Source organism: Hyla sarda, chromosome 1, assembly GCF_029499605.1.
Source record: "Hyla sarda isolate aHylSar1 chromosome 1, aHylSar1.hap1, whole genome shotgun sequence".
NCBI lineage: Eukaryota > Metazoa > Chordata > Amphibia > Anura > Hylidae > Hyla > Hyla sarda.
Window position 1 is genome coordinate 602,631,255 of NC_079189.1, and position 21,739 is coordinate 602,652,993.

At 44.0% G+C, this 21,739-nt stretch overlaps 1 protein-coding gene across 1 annotated transcript in view; it reads left to right on the top strand.

The window, feature by feature from the left end:
* Positions 1-19,970, top strand: part of LOC130295582 (uncharacterized) — a 72,633-nt gene extending 52,663 nt beyond the window's left edge. Inside the window, exons 10-11 of the mRNA XM_056546464.1 lie at positions 1,533-2,226; positions 16,631-19,970. Coding sequence (XP_056402439.1) covers positions 1,533-2,226; positions 16,631-19,722 — 3,786 coding nt within the window. The 3' untranslated portion in view covers positions 19,723-19,970. The remainder of the gene's footprint in view (positions 1-1,532; positions 2,227-16,630) is intronic.
* Positions 19,971-21,739: the final 1,769 nt, after the last annotated feature.

Sequence of the window (21,739 nt, forward strand, 5' to 3'; positions counted from 1 at the left end):
GTAAAATGCTGTAGTTTTGGTTCGGGTCAGCCGCAGAGCCATAGGCTACATCAGGGCATGCTGGGTGTTGTAGTTACTAACTGCAATTCCCAGTATTCCTTGATACAACCTATGGCTCTGCAGCTGACACAAACCAAAACTACAACTCCCAGCATGTTACACAATAACCTTAACTGTCCTACTATACAGTGCAACATGCTGCAACGCCCACACAACCATAGACTGCATCAGGGCATGCTGGGTGTTGTAGTTACTAACTGCAATTCCCAGTATTCCTTGATACAACCTATGGCTCTGCAGCTGACACCAAACCAAAACTACAACTCCCAGCATGTTACACAATAACCTTAACTGTCCTACTATACAGTGCAACCTGCTGCAACACCCACACAACCATAGGCTGCATCAGGGCATGCTGGGTGTTGTAGTTATCTAGTAACTAAATGCAACATAATGACACATAAATTAGTAAATAAAATGCACCATATAAACTGGAGAAGCAGAACACCCCCCCCCCCCCCCCCCCCAGTAACACAGCGGCGTTCAGTGTTTTCCAATCAAAAGACTCCGTGTATAAGTCCCTATGAAGACTGAAAAATTGTGATTAAAATATTTTATAAAAAGTGCGTATATATGTGAGTAAGCCCCTCTCCTAATAAAAGTTCTGATAATAAATGGTTCCAATAAAAACTACAGATCACGACACATAAGATTACCCTCATACATCCCTGTATATGGAAAAATTGGAGTTATAGGGGTCAGATGGGGGGGGGGGCAAAAGGAGCTAGCTACAGCTCTCCCTCCCGCCACTAATAGCCTGGCATGCTGCGATCGCTGTAGCCGCTATTAAACCATTAGATCACTGCTGTCTAAGTTGACAGCAGTGTCTAAAGGGATCTTATAGCCATCCCTGGTGGTCTAGTGGGGGGGATCGTACTATTTTGGTTGAAATTATTTTATCTACCAGGACAAGTGGATTTTCTTGAGGGACAAGTAGATTGTGTTCCGCTTTAGTCCCTTGGACAAGTAGTTTTTTTTTTTTAAATTTCCACACCCCTGCCAAATGGTCCCTATAGTGGAGTTCTACCCTTCTCTGGTTGGGTAGAACAGCAGGTCCAGATCCATTGAATTTACCTCAATGCTTGATTTGCAATGTAGACTACTCACTACTGATCTGTAATGTCCTCCATGCTACAGCTGCTTTTTAGAGTGTCCTATAAAGAGAAGAATAGGATCCTCTTCTCTGTGTGTGCAATGTATGGGAGACATCATAGAGGCTAGGCTGTACCCACCAGCTTAGGGACAACTCAAAATGAAAAATGAAGCCTCTAGAGCAGAAATCTGGTGAAAATGCCATATATGTTATTGTATATAATGGCCAGAAACAGTGATATTTGTTATGTACACACACAAGGCAGCTTATCCTGATAAGATACCTAAAATGACAGCTGCGCTTTAAAAATCTTTTTTTTTTTTACCCTAAAACATTCTTTCCCTACTGTCTGATGACTTTTACGATATTTCTTCTACAGCTTATGGATCAGGGTAAAGATCAGAACTATATTAATGCTACAGACATAAAGAAAGAAGAGACATATGTGAGCGGTGATGATCGGTATAAGGAGGACATTCCTACAGGGAAAAATATGATCTATATTAATGCTACAGACATAAAGGAAGAAGAGACAGATGTGAGCGGTGATGAGCAGTATGAAGAGGACATTCCTACAGTAAAAGATCTGACCTATATTAATGCTACAGACATAAAGGAAGAAGAAGAGACAGATGTGAGCGGTGATGAGCAGTATAAGGAGGACATTCCTACAGGAAAAGATCTGACCTATATTAATGCTACAGACATAAAGGAAGATGAAGAAGAGACAGATGTGAGCGATGATGAGCGGTATAAGGAGGACATTCCTACAGGAAAAGATCTGATCTATATTAATGCTAGAGACATAAAGGAAGAAGAAGAGGAGACAGATGTGAGCAGCGATGAACAGTATAAGGAGGACATTCCTACAGGGAAAGATATGAACTATATTAATACTGCAGACATAAAGGAAGAAGAGACAGATGTGAGCTGTGAGGAGCAGTATAAGGAGGACATTCCTTCAGGGAAAGATCTGATCTATATTAATGCTACAGACATAAAGGAAGAAGAAGAGGCAGATGTGAGTGGTGATGAGCAGTATAAGGAGGACATTCCTACAGGTAACCCCCAAGGTGAGTAGTAACCACTAAATGTAAGGAAGCAATTTGACAGGGAATTTACAAAAATATCAAAAAATTACGGCTGTTCTGTCACTTTTTGTGCTGTATATATTCCCCATTTAACCTCTTAAGGACTCAAAACAATCTTCGTTTTTGCATTTTCCTTTTTTCCTCCTCATCTTCTAAAAATCATAACGTGTTCAATTTAGCACCTACAGACCCATATAAGGTGCTTGTTTTTTGCGTCATCAATTGTACTTTGCAATGACTTATTTTATAACATAATCTGCAGCGAAACAAAAAAAATTATATGTGGGGGGAAATGAAGAAAAAAATGCCATTTCTCTATCGGCTCCATTGGGGGACACAGACCTTGGGTATATGCTGCTGTCTCTAGGAGGTGGACACTATGGTAACCAAAAAGTTGGCTCCTCCCAGCAGGATACACCCGCCTCCAGGCCACTGAGCAATTCAATTCAGTTTTAGCTTAGTGTCTTAAGGAGGTGGACACTGGTCTGGTGTTCTCCAGACCAGGTCTCATATTTTTTATTTTTTAGGTTTAGGGAATGTGTTCGTTTTTTTATTCCTTTTTCTTTCCGTTTTCAGGTAGGGACTCAGGAACTGCGGTTCACTGTTTCCCCATTGCGAGAGGTGGCAGGCATCTTGGATGTACTGTTAACCCCCTCTCGCCAACGGTCAGCGCTTGGGGTTGTACCTCATGGGTCCGGGTCCCCCTACCTCCCTGTTCGCCTCGCTATGAGCTTAGCTTGGTGCAGGGGATAATGCTGACTGAAGACTACATTCTGAAGACTTCTTTAGGTAAGTTCTTCAGCACAGGTGAGTATTTTTCTCTCCCTAGGTCCTGCAACAGCTGAAGACCCCTGTTTTTGGACCTATCCTTACTGAAGCTGGGGCTGGCCGTGGGATACTTTATTCTTCCCTGCAGGGGGATTGTTTTTTTATTATTGGGGGAGCATTGGAGCTAAGGGGCAGTGTTTCACAGTAAGGGGCACTTTATTGGGCAATGTGTGTTATTTCTACGCGCTGCAGGCTTCTCTCTGTGGGCGTGTGCGCCTTTTAGTTTCACTTTCGGCTGCTCCGTTCCCTGGGCGCATAGGAGCTCACTACAGGCGGCGTGTGCGCTCTGGGTTCGCCATTACTATGTCCCGCTGTATTCTTCGGCGTCCCGGCGGTCATTAGCTCCGCCCACGAGGCCGCATAAGCACTTCAGCACCGCGAAATGAGCCGCCAATCAGCACTGTGCGCGTGTTTGGGGCCGTGCAGGGGCCAATCACAGAGCCCTTGCCTCTGACCCGGCCTCTTTCTCCTATTGGCCGGCGTCTCTTCCCTCTCATCACAGCCACGGTGCAGAGTTCACCTCACAGCAGCTGCCTTGGGACACAGACTTGGGTGAGACTGTTCATTTTTTTGCTATGTCCGTGCCCAGAACTGTTCCTCCCTCAAAGCAGATATCAGGAATATTAGTTACCCATTACACTTGTAAAAACTGCTCTGCAAAAATGCCAGGTTCTGCTGAACCCACTTGTTCTGCCTGCTCCACTGCTCCCCCAGACCCCTCTGCTATTTCTAACCCAGGAGCTCCTTCAGACTCGGTGGGTTCGGCTGCCCCTCCAGCCTGGGTTTCCTCCCTCTCCTACTCTATATCCGACTTGGCACAGGTCTCCCGTTCTGTGGTGACTGCCTTGGAGAGCTCTACCCTTCACCGGCCCTCTAGAAGGTCCCGTTCCCCTTCTCCCTATGCTTCACATAAGCGTAATAGGGTTGTCTCCTCTGACTCATCCCCTGAGTCTTCTGGTAGACTCGGGCGTTCCTCTCGCAGGTCTTGCCCGACCGCTTCTTCAGGCCACGCGCGTCACTCTTCCAGAGGACGTTCCCGTGGTCACCGCTCTGGCTCTCCTGAGCCACGTACCAGGTCGGAGTCTCCCTCTTCTAGGGCCGCCTCCACTCGTTCACACTCTCCTGGAGAACTGGCGGACAAGGTTTCCAATTCGGCATCCGATTCAGAGGACCGTTTGGACTCAGTGGACACGGTGAACTCATTGGTTATGGCCATAAGAGACACCTTTAACCTAGAGGACCCAGGAACTTCAGACGTAACTCCAGAAGTATCCTTTCATCGTGCCCGACCGGCACCCAAAATGTTCAGCTCTCACGCTGAATTTGATGCCATTCTAGAATCTGCCTGAAAGCATCCTGAGAAGAAGTTTCAGGGACTGAAGAAAGTCCAAGCGCGATATCCTTTCACCAAGGACCTTGTCTCCAAATTGAATTCCTCTCCGTTGGTGGATCCTCCAGTTTCCCGCCTCTCTAAAGCTACTACTTTGCCGCTGGCGGATGCAGTGCCTTCAAGGATCCAGCAGACAAAAAGGTTGAGTTTTTAGCGAAGTATGCCTTTGAAGCAGCGGGTTCCTCCCTGCTTACTGCCTTCGCCTCCACCTGGGTGTCTAAGGCCCTTTCAGTTTGGCATTCCCAACTCCGTCAGGGCTTTCGTTCGGGATCTCCCCCGGAAGAACTGTCTGCTCTGGCCCTCCAATGTTCCAAAGCTGGAGACTTTCTGTGTTCTGCTTCCTTGCTGCGCTGCCTTTGTCACCGGTAATCTAGTGGCCCTCTGTCGTTCCATTTGGCTTAAAACATGGAACGCGGATGCTGCATCTAAGAAGTCTCTCACCGAGATTCCTTTTACCAGTTCCTGACTTTTCGGCAAGTGCCTGGATGAGATTATCTCTGAGGCGACAGGTGGCAAGAGCTCTTTATTACCTCAAAACAAGCCTAGCACTTATTTCCGTTGGAAGTCTTCTTCCTTTCTGTCCTTTCGGACGTCTGGCCCCTCTAAAGGGTCCAGCCAGGCCCCTCCACGTGACATGAAGGTCCCCTTTTTCAAGGCGCGTCCTTCTTGGAAGTCGGACACCAACCGTTCCGACCGTTTTGCGGCCAAATCGGCCAACCGCAAACCCACTTCTGCATGAAGGGACGCCCCCACCCGCAGCTTTTTCTCGGGTGGGAGGTCTCCTCTTGCTCTTTTGAGACATTTGGACCACGCACATTCAGGACTCCTGGGTCAGGGACGTGGTGTCCAATGGATACCGGATAGAATTTGCCTCCCTTCCGAGGGATTGTTTTTTTCAGTCCCGTGCTCCCCGATCTCCCTCGCTTGCGAGGGAATTTCCGGAGGCTCTTCAGCCCCTTCTCATCCAGGGTGTCATTGTCCCGGTTCCTTCAAGGGAACGCTTTCGGGGTTTCTATTCCAATCTTTCCTTGTTTCCCAAGAAAAACTGTTCTGTGCGGCCAATCCTGGATCTCAAACATCTCAACCAACATCTTCTTATCCGCCATTTCCGAATGGAATCTCTCCGTTTGGTGGTGGCGTCTATGGATCAAGGGGAGTTTCTTTCCTCGGTGGACATCAAGGATGCCTACCTCCACGTTCCAATTTTTCCCGGACACCAGTGGTACCTCCGCTTTGCGGTTCCGGAAGGTCATTATCAATTTGTGGCTCTCAGTGATACCCTACTTGGACGACCTCCTCATCAAGGCCTCCTCCAGAGCCCAAGCTCTGGAGAATGTGAGCCTCACTCTTCAGACCTTATGTCGCTTCGGGTGGATGGTCAACCGAGACAAGTCAGTTCTCTCCCCCACCCATTCTCTGGTCTTCTTGGGGCTTCAGTTCTACTCGGCCTCGGCTCGGATTCGTCTCCTGCTGGACAAATGTCTGGCCCTCTTGTCGGGAGTCCGCTCCCTCCGGATACCATCCCCGGTCACCATCCGTACCCTTTGCCCAGTTTCATTACCGTCCTCTTCAGCTGGCGATTCTTGCCCGGTGGGACAGGTCTCCATTCTCTCTCGATCGCAAGAGTGTTCTCCCTCTCCGGACCCGTCGGTCTCTGCGCTGGTGGCTCCGCTCCCCCCTTCTTCTTCAGGGGCGTTCGTTCCTTCCCCTCCACTGGCAGGTGGTCACGACAGATGCCAGTCTGTAGGGCCGGGGGGGTGTTTTCAGGGATCAGACGGTTCAAGGCCTCTGGCCTCCCCAAGAAGCTTTTCTTTCCATAAACATCCTGGAACTGAGGGCGATTTATCTTTGTCTGAAGCATTGGGAGTCCCTGCTTCAGGGCCACCCTGTCCATGTCCAGTCGGACAACGCCACGGCTGTGGTGTACATCAATTGGGCGGGGCGGCACTCGCAGCTCAGCAGCCATGTCCGAGGTGACAAAGATCCTCCTCTGGGCGGAACAAGTAGTTCCAGCCATTTCGGCAATTCACATTCCGGGAGTGCTCAACTGGGAAGTGGATTTCCTCAGTCGGTCCTCAGCCGACCCCGGAGAGTGGTCCCTTCTTCCGGAGGGGTTCGCACAGATCTGCGACCTCTGGGGGACCCCAGACGTGGATCTCTTCACCTCTCGACACAACCGGAAAATTCCGACGTTTGTGTCAAAGTCCAGGGACCCCCTGGCTCTAGCCGTGGATGCCCTAGTAATTCCGTGGTCGGGCTTTGTCCTGCCCTACCTGTTCCCTCTTCTCCCCCTCCTTCCCAGGGTTCTGCGTAAGCTCAAGGCGGAAGGAGTCCCCGCCATTCTGGTTGCTCCAGACTGGCCTCGAAGGGCATGGTACGCCAACGTGGTCTGGCTTCTGTACGACGTTCCGTTCCATCTTCCACTTCGTCCAGACCTACTTTCACAGGGTCCCGTTTGCCATCCCAATTTACAGTCACTGCATTTGACGGCGTGGCGGTTGAGACCACGGTTCTAAGGGCCTGCGGCTTCTCTTCCCAGGTAATGCGCACCATGCTCAGGGCTCGCAAGCCCTCCTCTGCGAAAATGTATCACCGTACCTGGTGGGCTTACTTTCGTTGGTGCGAAACTCAGACCTTTTCTCCAGTTACCTTTTCCGTTCCCCGTCTCCTCTCCTTTTTGCAGTCGGGGTTGGAACAAGGGCTGCCTCTCAGCTCCCTTAAGGGTCAGGTTTCGACCCTTTCCATTCTCTTTCAGCATCCTCTGGCTTCCAATTCGTATGTCCGGACCTTCCTTCAGGGCGTGGCAGAAGCTGTCCCCCCTTACCGGTCACCTTCTCCCCCTTGGGACTTGAACTTAGTTCTAGGCGCTCTCCAGGACTCACCTTTTGAGCCTCTTAGGGAGGTTCCCCTTCACCTCCTATCCTGGAAGGTAGCTTTTCTTATAGCCATTACTTCCATTAGGAGAGTATCTGAACTGGCAGCTCTCTCCTGCCGTTCTCCTTTCCTGATAGTTCATCAGGACAAGTTGTTTTCCGGCCAGATCCGTCCTTCTTACCTAAGTTCGTTTCGGCTTTTCATCTCAACGGGGACATCGTCCTTCCGTCCTTTTGTCCTGCTCCTTCTCATCCCAGGGAGCGACTGCTCCACAAATTGGATGTGGTACGGGCTGTTCGGACTTATCTTTCTGTCACCTCTTCCTTTCGTCAGTGCGATTCTTTTTTCGTCGGAAGGTCGTCGGAAGGGTCAGCTTGCTTCCAAGGCCACTATTTCTCGGTGGATCCGATGTGCTATTTCAGAAGCTTACCGCTGCAAGGGGAAGATCCCACCCTTCAGGTTTTGGCTCATTCCATCCGCTCTGTGGGAGCATCCTGGGCTCTCCGAAACAAGGCCTCGGCCTCGCAGATCTGTAAATCGGCCACCTGGTCGTCTTTGCACTCTTTTTCAAGATTCTACCAGGTTCATACTTTCGCATCGGCTGATGCTATTCTGGGCCGTAAAGTGTTGCAGGCGGCGGTGGTACAGCCGACTGCCTGACCTTTTTTCTCTGCCCACCCTAGGGACGGCTTTGGTATGTCCCAAGGTCTGTGTCCCCCAATGGAGCTGATAGAGAAAAGGAGATTTTTTTTAGACTTACCGTAAAATCTCTTTCTCGAAGGATCCATTGGGGGGACACAGCTCCCGCCCTTTTCTGGGGTTCCTATTTGGTTATCTGTCCAAGGGAGTGTTCAGTTAATTTTTCTTCTGGTTCTCGGACAGTTCATGATTTTTTTCCTTTGACCTGTCGGTCTCCTCCTATTGCTCTGGAACTAAAACTGAATTGCTCAGTGGCCTGGAGGCGGGTATATTCTGCTGGGAGGAGCCAACTTTTTGGTTACCATAGTGTCAAGCCTCCTAGAGACAGCAGCATATACCCAGAGTCTGTGTCCCCCAATGGATCCTTCGAGAAAGAGATTTTACGTTTAGTCTAAAAAATCTCCTTTTTGTAACTTTTTAGGGCTTCTGTTTCTACGCAGTGCACTTTTCGGTAAAAATGACACATTATCTTTTTTCTGTAGGTCCATACGGTTACAGTGACACCCAATTTATGTAGGTTTTATTTATTTTACTACTTTGACCCCTTAAGGACATAGGAGGAGATTTATCAAAACCTGTGCAGAGGAAAAAATGGAGCAGTTGCCCATAGCAACCAATCAGATCTCTTCTTTCATTTTACAGAGGCCTTAAAAATGAAAGAAGCGATCTGATTGGTTGCTATGGGCAACTGCTCCACTTTTCCTCTGCACAGGTTTTGATAGATCTCCCCCATAGCATTTTTCAGTTTTTGCACTTTCGTTTTTTCCTCCTTACCTTTTAAAAATCATAACCCTTTCAATTTTGCACCTAAAAATCCATATAATGGCTTATTTTTTGCGCCACCAATTCTACTTTGTAATGACATCAGTCATTTTACCCCAAAATCTACGGCGAAAGCAAAAAAAAATAATAATAATTGTGTGACAAAATGGAAGAAAAAATGCAATTTTGTAACTTTTGGGGGCTTCTGTTTCTACGCAGTAAATGTTTCAGTAAAAATAACACCTTATCTTTATTCTGTAGATCGATACGATTAAAATGAAACCCAGTTATATAGGTTTGATTTTTTTATTACTTCGGAATTTTTTTTAACTACATGCAGGAAAATTTTGCCGTTTAAAATTGTCCTCTTTTGACCCCTATAACTTTTTTATTGTTCCATGTATGGGTGGTATGAGGGCTCATTTTTGCGCCGTGATCTGAAGTTTTTATCGGTACCATTTTTGTTTTGATCGGACTTTTTGATCGCTTTTTATAAATGTTTTATGGTATTAAAATACGCTATTTTGGAATTTTTTTGCGCATTCGCCATTGACCGTGGGGTATAACTAACGATATATTTTTATAATTCGGACATCTCCGCACACGGCGATGCCACATATGTTTATTTTTATTTACAGGTTTTGTTTTTTTTATGGGAAAAGGGGGGGGTGATTCTTTTATTAGGGATGGGGTTAAATGATCTTAACTTTTTTTGTTCACTCTTTTTTTGCAGTGTTATAGCTCCCATAGGTGGCTATAACACTGCACACACTGATTTTTTACACAGATCACTGCAAAGCCAGAGCTTTGCATTGATCAGTGTAATCAGCGGTTGATTGCTCAAGCCTGGATTTCAGGCTTGCAGCAATCAATCGCTGTACTGGCGGAGCAAGGTAAGGCACCCTCCTGCTGAATCCTAGCTGATCAGGACATCGCGGGATGCTTTCACTTTTACTTTTAGACGCGGCGATCAACTTTGATCGCCGCGTCTAAAGAGTTAATGCCGAACATCTGCCGGAACGGCGATGTCCGGCATTAGCCACGGGTCCTTTTGCGCTTATGAAGGCTTATTTTTTGCGCCCTGGTCTGTAGTTTTTATCGGTACCATTTTTGTTTTGATGGGACTTTTTGATCACTTTTTATTAATATTTTTATGGAATATAAAGTGACCAAAAATTCACTATTTTGGACATTTGTATTTTTTACTTGTACACCATCGACCATGCGGTTCAGCTAACCTTATATTTTAATACCTCGGACATTTACGCACGCGGCGGTACCACATATAAAAAAATTTTTAGCTCTCTTACGATGCTATACTATGCAATCTTCTGATTGCATACACTGTTCAATGCTATGCCATATGCATAGCATTGATCAGTGTTACCGGCGCTGTGCAGGCATGGAGCAGTAGATCGCCGATCGGACGAAGACGAGGAGGCAGGTGAGGACACTCCTGTCGTCCAGTAAGCTGATCGGGACATTGTGATTGTGTCGTGAAAGTCCCGATCAGCTCCGCTGAGCTTCCGGGTTAGTTTCACTTTAAGTTTAGACGCCTTGATCAACTTTGATCGCGGTGTCTAAAGGGTTAATGCCAGGCATCGGCCCGATCGGTGGTGCCCGGCATTAGCCGTGGGTCCTGGCTGGCCGTAGTAACCGGGACCGAGGGGATTTAACCCGTTCTCCGCTTGTGAGAACGGTTTAAACCCCGTTAGCGGGACACAGGACATACAGGTATGCCCTGAGTCCTTAAGGTGTTAAACTAAATATGAATGAAATCTGGATAAAATTGTGACACTGTTATAGGCTATGACACATGCTGTGAGCTTATAATATGGATGTAGAATCATCTTCTGCTGTCAGTCATGATGAGGGAAATTTATTTTTTTACAATTTTGACATATATATATATCTTCTTTTATATATTGGTGAATGTATTTGGAAGTCAGCAGGTGGCGCTGTGTTAAAGGGGTGCTCTGCTGGCAAACCTTTTTTTTTTTATCAACTGCTGCCAGAAAGTTAAACAGATTTGTAAATTACTTCTATAAAAAAAATCTTAACCCTTCCAGTACTTATCAGCTGCTGTATGCTCCACAGGTAGTTCTTTTCTTTTTGAATTTCCTTTCTGTCTGACCACAGTGCTCTCTGCTGACACCTCTGTCCATGTCAGGAACTCTCCAGATCAGGATAGGTTTGCTATGGAGATTTGCTCCTACTCTGGACAGTTCCTGACATGAACAGACGTGTCAGCAGAGAGCACTGTGGTCAAACTGAAAATAAATTCAAAAAGAAAAACACTTCCTCTGGAACATACAGCAGCTGGTAAGTACTGGAAGGATTAAGATTTTTTAATAGAAGTCATTTACACATCTGTTTAACTTTCTGGCGCCAGTTGATTTAAAAATGTTTTTTTCCAGCGGAGTACCCCTTTAACTGTGAATGTTTATCCATGTTCCTGGTTCCTCTGGTATTCTTATCCACTTTCCATCAGTCTTATCCACTTTCCATCAGTCTTATCCACTTTCTATCAGTCTTCTCTGTATCCTCCATCTTATATCTCATGTACTTGTTCAATGTTTGAATGCTGAGGTTTATTTCCTCATCATCCGCTGTCACTACTTAGAAGTGAAAAGTATTTTTTTTGAGTAATGAACTATAAGCTCCTTTTATATGTACCTGAAAAGATAAAAGATTTGTTGAAATACAAGCAACAGCCGCAGATTTGTTAAATGTTGTCTGAAGTATATTGAAGTCAATAGGTGGCGCTGTGTTAAGTGTTTGTTGATGTGTACACTGATTTCTTTTGTATAAAGAACCACTTTCTACAGTTATAAGGTTCATCTGCTCTGTGTCCTCCATCTTGGATCTGATGTACATGATGTTCTCTGCATGTCCTAAAGAAGCACTCCGGAAAATTATTTGCTTTTATAGTGCAGTATATGATATTGTTAGAGGACACAGAAGACAAACAAAAACAGACAGCAGAGAGCGAGGGGAGGGGGGCACAAGAAGTAAGGGATCAAAAGAGGGATGGGAAGGGGTCAGGAAGGCCGTCCGTCTACCATATGATCCCAGGGTTCCCATATGGAGGTAAATAAGTCCATAGTATTATTCAGTGAGGCTGTGAGGGACTCCAAAGACCTAATTTCCTGTTCCCTGGCTATTAGGTCCAACCTAAGGGGGGCTAACCTTTTTCCAGAATTTAGCTAGTTTTTTAGCTGCATAAGGACATGTAGAAGTAATGTAACAAGTGGAAGAGGTAAATCATAGGATCCAAAGGTACAACCCCAAACAAATCCATCACCAACCGGCCAACCTCAGCCCAAAACCCCCCTATCAACGGGCATGACCAAAAGATATGAAGGGTCAACCCCCACCACCCTACCGCCATATCCCATATAACTGAGCAAGTGATATTACCTATGAGCAGGCGCACCATCTCCCACCGGAGCATTATAAAATAGAGAACATATCAGAGAGAAGGCCCCAAATTTGGAGACCATGATGGCGTTTGTGTAGGTATCGCAGCCGTTCGGAGGAGGGAATTCTGTATTTAGGAAAGCAGAGTACAGGGAAATGGATCCACCACATCAGCGTAGCAAAAGAGTGTTTTTGGGCCCCATATACGAACCATAACCGAAGTCACACTAGATGGGATTTCTGAGTGATAAAGGAAGGACTGCAGGGAGAAGAAGGAGAACAGAGCCCATACTTCCCAGCACAATAACCCCAGACATACTGGGAGAAGGACATAGGGCCTAGGAGGGGGTGTAATTGGGCAGTAAGAGGGTGGGTAGTCCAGAGTAGGTAATTAGGGTGGATTGGGGTCAGCTTCAATTTATCAATCTCCATCCGCCTACTATAAACATAGGTAAATGGAAAGAAAACAATGCTCAGCTCACCACCCAATACGGACACGATGTAGAGGGACTCCGGCTGTAGTACAATTTCTGGAGCACGGACTATGCGGGCCGCTTCCCAGGTATAGAAAATGAATGGAGAAGGGGGTCCAGCTCTCAGATGAATCGCTGTTAAAACATAGCTTTTACTAAGTCATATTAAAACATCGAAGAAACTAAAACAAAAAACCTAAGAGTTAAAAACAGCACGCCGATACATTTCGAGCTTATGGCAAGCTCTTAGTCATGGCATGACTACCTTGCCGTTAGCTCGAAACACATCGGTGTGCTGTTTTTAATGCACTATTAGTTTTTTTTGTTTTCGTTTCTTCCATGTTTTAATGTGACTTAGTAAAAGCTATGTTTTAACAGCGATTCATCTGAGAGCTGGACCCCCCTTCTCCATTCATTTACTATAAACATAGTATAAGGACCTGGCAGAGAGATGGTGGAGATGGTCCGCCAAATAATACTTCCGGTACTGCCGGAACAGACATGAGCAAATGATGCCGTTTGTCGTTAAAAATGAAGCGGAAAATTGCTGATTGCATGAAGCGGATCTCCCTGCTGCACCCGTCATTCGTTTAGAGCATCGGGTGCAGCGCCGTAGACTCGTGACATCACTGCCATGCCCCCTCAATGCAAGTCCTTCCCATAAACTTGCATTAAGGGGGCGTGACATCACAGGCCTCCGGCTCTGCATTGCCAGTCATCCGGCGTGGAGTGAAGTTTGCTCCGTGCACTGGATGTCTGGGGTGCCGCAGCCAAGATCGCAGGGGTCCCTCGCAGCAGGATCCTCGCCATCAAACATCTTATCCCCCATCCTTTGGAAAAGGGATAAGATGTCTAGGGACAGAGCCCCTTCCTATAGACATCAATGGAGGGGCGTGGCCATGACGTCACAAGGGAGCGTGGTAGTGACGTTACAACCGTGGCCGCTGCTCCAGGCCTTTTGAACCAGATGTTCAGAAGGCTTAGGCACCTAAGTACCCCTTTAAAGGGTTCCCTTGTCCTGTGGAAATCAACAGGGTTGAAGACTTTTCACTAAAATGTATGTGGAATATAAAAAGGGAGTGAAGAGTATATTTTGGATTATTTGATAGATTGCGCCTTTGTTAACAGCAGATTCACAAATTGTTGACCGCAGGTTTACTGATTCAAGAGGCCAATGTCATGCAGACTCCTGTACATGTATGACAGCTGCGCTCTAACAGAAAATATATATGGCGGGTGTCGGCTGCTATCAGCACCCTGCACTTTCTGACAATGACTGACATCAGTGATCCCGCTGATGTTGGTTATTTGAGCCTTTAAATGCCTCAAACAAAAATGCTACAATTTATTGCGGCATTTAAAAGGCTAAGTGTCAGGTGCCCGATTGGCATCCCTGCAATGTGATTGTGGCGCTGATCGGTCACTATGGCAGCCGTGTGCCCACCATAGTAATTCTACCGATAGTTTGCCTCAGGCAGGCTGTGCCAGCAAAGAACTGATCTAACTAGCATAGTGTTGATCTGTATAAGCAATCTAGTGATTGCTTATAAATGCCCTTTTGAGAGACTTGGGGGGGGGGGGGGAAGAAAAAAAAAATTAAAAAAAAAATATGAAAAAGACCCTCCCATAATAAAAATTAAAATAACCTGCACTTCCATGTAGGAAAGATAAAAAAAATATTAGAATTATCAAAATATATTATTGATCCTACATAGTAAACAGAGTGATCAAAAAGAAATACTAAACGCCAGAATTGAGGATTTTTTTTTGTCTAAAAACAATTTAAAAATGCAGAAAAAATGTATAAAAAAAAATCTGTCAAAAAATTCCAATCTACAAAATATGAGCCTCCATACAGACCTGTAGAGTGAAAAATAAAAAAGTTGGACAATTGAAGGTCAGAATTGGGGGAGTTTGAATTGATCATTTTTAATTTTTTTTAACAATAGTAAAATTTAACAAATTCTCTTTAAAAAATAAAGTAGTTTTGGAAGCTTTAGTTTTTACAGTGCAATTTAGAGTAAAGCGGACCTGTTATTTTTTTATTTTGTGGGTCATTAAGATTAAAACAAAGTGGACTGTAAAAACGAAAGCATCCGAAATGTTTCCAGTTTGGCTGTACACTTTCTGGGAACACGAAAGGTGTCATTACAAAGTACAATTGGTCTTTCAAAAAACCAGCCATGGTATGGGTCTGTGGGGGAGGAAAAACGCAAAAATGAAAATTGACCCGGTCATTACGAAATTAAAGGGGTACTCTGGTGGAAAACAATATACAGTGACCCCCCGACCTACGATGGCCCCGACATACGATCATTTCAACATGCGATGGCCTCTCAGAGGTCATATTGAAGGCAGCATCAACATACGATTCTTTTGTATGTCGGGGCCATCACATAAACGGCTATCCGGCAGCGCAGACTGCTTCAGCTGCCACCGGATAGCCGTTTACGGTGCCCCGTGTGGTCCGGTGATGATCACTTACCTGTCCTCGGGGCTCCGGCGTGTCCTCTTCAGGATCCCCTGCATCGTCGGCGCTCTCCATCGTCGTCATCACGTCGCACGCACGCCGTCCCGTCATCCAATAGGAGCGGCGTACGTAACGATGTGATGGTGGCGACGGAGAGCGAAGATGCCGGGGAAGCAGAGACTTTGCCGGAGGGTCGGGGACACGGCGACAGCGATGGACGGCGACATCCCGGGCAGCGGTGATGGGCCGGAGTGGCGGGGACAGGTGAGTACAACTTCCTCTAACAGTGGTCTACAACCTGCGGACCTCCAGATGTTGCAATACTACAACACCCAGCATGCCCGGACAGCCGTTGGCTGTCCGGGCATGCTGGGTGTTGTAGTTTTGCAACATCTGGAGGTCCGCAGGTTGTAGACCACTGTCCTATACTTTACATTGCACGGATCCCTGCGATGGTTTCAACAAACGATGGTCCGTTTGGAACAGATCACCATCGTATGTTGAGGGACCACTGTGTGTATATATATATATATATATATATATATATATTTATTTTATTTTTTAAATCAGCTGGTGCCAGAAAGTTAAACAGATTTGTAAAATACTTATATATAAAAATCGTAATCCTTCCAGTACTTATCAGCTGCTGTATACTACAGAGAAAGTTGTGTAGTTCTTTCCAGTCTGACCACAGTGCTCTCTGATGACACCGCTGTCCATGTCAGGAACTGCCCAGAGCAGGAGAGGTTTGCTATGTGGGATTTGCTCCTACTCTGGACAGTTCCTGACATGGACAGAGGTGTCAGCAGAGAGCACTGTGGTCAGACTGGAAAGAACTACAAGGATAGATGTAAGGAGAATAGAAACAAGGTGACTCTATACACCAGTATTTCCCAACCAGGGGGGCTTCAGCTGTTGCAAAACTACAACTCCTACTGGGAGTTGTAGTTTTGCAAACAGCTGGAGGCACCCTGGTTGGGAAGCACAGCCATACACAGTAGAGGAAAATATAATAGATTCTTTCCTGCAGTGTAATATGCTGGGCTTTGTAGTGCCATCAGTGTTGTTGGGACATATCTGGGGTTCAGCAAATGATTAGATCAGATGGGGAGAATGTTCTATGATGTCAATTTCTATTGTCAAATTCTATGATGTCGTGGAATAATTCAGCAATAACTATATATGTGACTGACTGGACATGTGACTGACTGGACATGGGACTGACTGTACATGGGACTGACTGGACATGGGACTGACTGGACATGTGACTGACTATATATGTGACCGACTGTACATGGGACTGACTGTACATGGGACTGACTGTACATGGGACTGACTGGACATGGGACTGACTGGACATGGGACAGACTGGACATGGGACTGACTGGACATGGGGCTGACTGGACATGTGGGCAAAATGTTTAAGGTTCTATTACTGATAAATAACATAAATTGTCTTATCCTTGGCAGATGACTGTACCAGGAGATCAGAGAAGAATCTTATATCTTCATATTATAAAGCAGATGATGATTTCACACAAAATACATACGATGATCAGAAAATCCACACAGGAGGGAATCCACTTTCATGCCAAGAATGTGGGAAATGTTTTATTTTCAAATCACAGCTTGATAGACATGTAAGAACTCACACAGGGGAAAAGCCATTTTCATGTCAAGAATGTGAGAAATCTTTTATTTTCAAATCACAGCTTGATAGACATGTGAGAATTCACACAGGAGAGAAGCCATTTTCATGCCAAGAATGTGGGAAATGTTTTACTATTAAATCATATCTTGTTGCACATCAGAAAATTCACACAGGGGAGAATTTATTTTCATGCCAAGCATGTGGGAAATGTTTTATTTTCAAATCACAGCTAGAAAAACATGTGAGAATTCACAAAAGGGAGAAGCCATTTTCATGCTCAGAATGTGGGAAATGTTTTACTATGAAATCATATCTTGTTTCACATCAGAGAATTCACACAGGGGAGAAGCCCTTTTCATGCTCAGAATGTGGAAAATGTTTTATTCTCAAATCAGAACTTGATAAACATGTGAGAAATCACACAGGGAAGAAGCCATTTCCATGCCAAGAATGTGGAAAAATGTTTATTTTCAAATCCCAGCTTGATAGACATGTGAGAATTCACACAGGAGAGAAGCCATTTTCATGCCAAGAATGTGGGAAATGTTTTACCATGAAATCATATCTTGTTGCACATCAGAAAATTCACACAGGCGAGAATTTATTTTCATGCCAAGAATGTGGGAAATGTTTTATTTTCAAATCACAGCTTGATAGACATGTGAGAACTCACACAGGAGATAAGCCATTTCCATGCCAAGAATGTGGAAAATGTTTTATTTTCAAATCCCAGCTTGATAGACATGTGAGAATTCACACAGGAGAGAAGCCATTTTCATGCCAAGAATGTGGGAAATGTTTTACTATGAAATCATATCTTGTTGCACATCAGCGGATTCACACAGGGGAGAAGCCCTTTTCATGCTCAGAATGTGGAAAATGTTTTATTCTCAAATCAGAACTTGATAAACATGTGAGAACTCACACAGGGGAGAGGCCATTTTCATGCCAAGAATGTGGGAAATGTTTTACTATGAAATCATATCTTGTTGCACATCAGCGGATTCACACAGGGGAGAAGCCCTTTTCATGCTCAGAATGTGGAAAATGTTTTATTCTCAAATCAGAACTTGATAAACATGTGAGAACTCACACAGGGGAGAGGCCATTTTCATGCCAAGAATGTGGGAAATGTTTTACTATGAAATCATATCTTGTTGCACATCAGCGGATTCACACAGGGGAGAAGCCCTTTTCATGCTCAGAATGTGGAAAATGTTTTATTCTCAAATCAGAACTTGATAAACATGTGAGAAATCACACAGGGAAGAAGTCATTTTCATGCCAAGAATGTGGGAAATGTTTTACCATGAAATCATATCTTGTTGCACATCAGAAAATTCACACAGGCGAGAATTTATTTTCATGTCAAGAATGTGGGAAATGTTTTATTTTCAAATCACAGCTTGAAAAACATGTGATAATTCACACAGGGGAGAAGCCATTTTCATGCCAAGAATGTCGGAAATGTTTTACTAGGAAATCATATCTTGTTGCACATCAGATAATTCACACAGGGGAGAAACCCTTTTCTTGCCAAGAATGTGGGAAATGTTTTATTTTCAAATCACAGCTTGATAGACACCTGAGAACTCACACAGGGGATAAGCCATTTCCCTGCCAAGAATGTGGAAAATGTTTCATTTTCAAATCACAGCTTGATAAACATGTGAGAACTCACACAGGGGAGAAGCTGTTTTCATGCCAAGAATGTGGGAAATTTTTTGCTATGAAATCAAACCTTGTTGACCATCAGCGGATTCACACAGGGGAGAAGCCATTTTCCTGCTCAGAATGTGGGAAATGTTTTACTATGAAATCACATCTAGTTCGACATCAGAGAGCTCACAAAGGGGAGAAGCCATTTTCATGCCAAGAATGTGGGAAATGTTTTACTATGAAATCATATCTTGTTGCACATCAGCGGATTCACACAGGGGAGAAGTCCTTTTCATGCTCAGAATGTGGAAAATGTTTTATTCTCAAATCAGAACTTGATAAACATGTGAGAAATCACACAGGGAAGAAGTCATTTTCATGCCAAGAATGTGGAAGATGTTTTATTTTCAAATCACAGCTTGATAGACATGTGAGAATTCACACAGGAGAAAAGCCATTTTCATGCCAAGAATGTGGGAAATGTTTTACTATGAAATCATATCTTGTTCACCATCAGAGGATTCATGTGGGAGAGAAGCCATTTTCATGCTCAGAATGTGGAAAATGTTTTATTTTCAAATCACAGCTTGATAGCCATGTAAGAACTCACACAGGGGAGAAGCCATTTCCATGCCAAGAATGTGGGAAGTGTTTTATTTTGAAATCACAGCTTGGTAAACATGTGCGAACTCACACAGGGGAGAAGCCATTTTCATGCCAAGAATGTGGGAAATGTTTTGCTATGAAATCAAATCTTGTTGACCATCAGCGGTTACACACAGGGGAGAAGCCTTTTTCCTGCTCAGAATGTGGGAAATGTTTCACTATGAAATCACATCTTGTTCGACATCATAGAACTCACACAGGGGAGAAGCCATTTTCGTGCCAAGAATGTGGGAAATGTTTTACTATGAAATCATATCTTGTTGCACATCAGATAATTCACACAGGGGAGAAGCCTTTTTCATGCTTAGAATGTGGAAAATGTTTTATTCTCAAATCACAGCTTGATAGACATGTTAGAATTCACACAGGGGAGAAGTCATTTTCATGCTTAGAATGTGGACAATGTTTTGTCGAGAAAAAAAGGCTTGTTGAACATCAAAGAACTCACACAGGGAAGAAGCCATTTTCATGTTCAAAATGTGGGAAATGTTTTACTCAGAAATCAAATCTTGTTGTACATCAGAGAATTCACACACAAAATAAGCTAATTTCATCACCAGAATGTGGGAAAAGTTTTTGTTGTTAAAAAAATTACAAATTTTGTCGCAGTAAACATGTTTGCTTTTCGTGTGACTTTTCATCTACCACACACTCAGTTTGAGTTCACTGGACGGTAATTTATGTGAAGTGCGACTTTCATGAAAAGTAAAAAAAAACAAAAAACAATTGTATCCCATTTTTGTTGTGTATTTCACACACACTTGGTTATCTACACTGTAATCGTGTGGAAATGAATTGTTTATTTTATGGACATATATTATGTAATTAAAGAGGTACTCTGCCCCAAACAATGCATAGAGGATAAGATGTTAGATCGCGAGGGTCCTGCCGCTGGGGACCCCGTGATCGCCGGCGCGGCGCCCCATCTTTCAGCGTATGGAGAGAACTCCAATCTGTGCCCGATGACTGTCGATGCGGCCACCACGCCCCCTCCATTCACTTCTATGGGAGGAGGCGTGACTGATACTTCATAGCCGTCACGCCTCCTCCTATGGAAATAAATGTTACAGCGTGCTGCAAGGTTCCGCATTCCTAACGCCGCCGCCGGCACGGAGACCGCTGAAGTCCCCAGCAGCGGGAACCCCGCAATCTAACATCCCCTATCCTTTGGGTTGTTTGGATGCCCTTAGACTTTACCGAGAGCGGCCTCAATATTACTATAGGATCGTAAAAAGTAGATCTATGTTACCCCAAATTTAACACGAGAGAAGCTACGGTCAAAAGCTAGTAATCAATAAAGATCGCGGCAGTGCAGTCACTAAAATGGATGATTGGATCTCCCGCTGCGCTGCCATGGGAATCTGATCATCCAAAATGGTGGAAGGAGGTCCCCTCACCTGCCTCCATCCGTCTCCACGGGTCTTCTGCTCTGGTCTGAGATCGAGCAGACCAGAGCAGAAGTTTGCCTATAATACTGATCAGTGCTATTCCCTATGCATAGCACTGAACAATATTAGAAATCAAATGATTTAAAGTGTAGAAAAAAAACCAAAAAGTGAAGAATCCCCTCCCCCAATAAAAAATGTAAATCGTCCCTCTGAACTATTAAAATATATTGTTATTGATCCCTTTATGGTGAATGGTGTAAACGTAAAAAAAAAAAAAAGGCCAAAATTGCTTCTTTTTGGTCACACAATATTGAAAAAAAAAATTTATTAAAAGTTTAATATATGCAAATGTGGTATTAATAAAAAGTACAGATAACAACGTAAAAAATGAGCCCCCATACTGCCTCTTATATGGAAAAAGATATAGGTCATAGGAATTTCAAATGCACTAATTGGGTGAAAAAGTTTGAGATTTTTGTTAGATATATATTATCTTGGGTATCATGACCCACAGAATAAAGAACACGTCATATTTACTGTAAATTGTACAGCATGAAAACTAAACCTTCCAAAATTAGCAAAATTGCTGTTTTCTTTTTAATTTCCCCACACAAATAGTATTTTTTATATTTTGCCGTACATTTTATAGTAAAGTGAGTGATGGCATTACAAAGGACAACTGGTTGCGCAAAAGATAAGACCTCATACTAGTCTGTGGATGAAAATATAAGAGTTATGATTATGTCCCCATCATACAGGAGATATCTTTATATTATTATATACAATATATTATGTCCCCATCATACAGGAGATATCTTTATATTATATACAATATATTATGTCACCATCATAAAGGAGATATCTTTATATTATTATATACAATATATTATGTCACCATCATACAGGAGATATCTTTATATTATATACAATATATTATGTCACCATCATACAGGAGATATCTTTATATTATTATATACAATATATTATGTCCCCATCATACAGGAGATATCTTTATATTATTATATACAATATATTATGTCCCCATCATACAGGAGATATCTTTATATTATTATATACAATATATTATGTCCCCATCATACAGGAGATATCTTTATATTATTATACACAATATATTATGTCCCCATCATACAGGAGATATCTTTATATTATTATATACAATATATTATGTCCCCATAATACAGGAGATATCTTTAT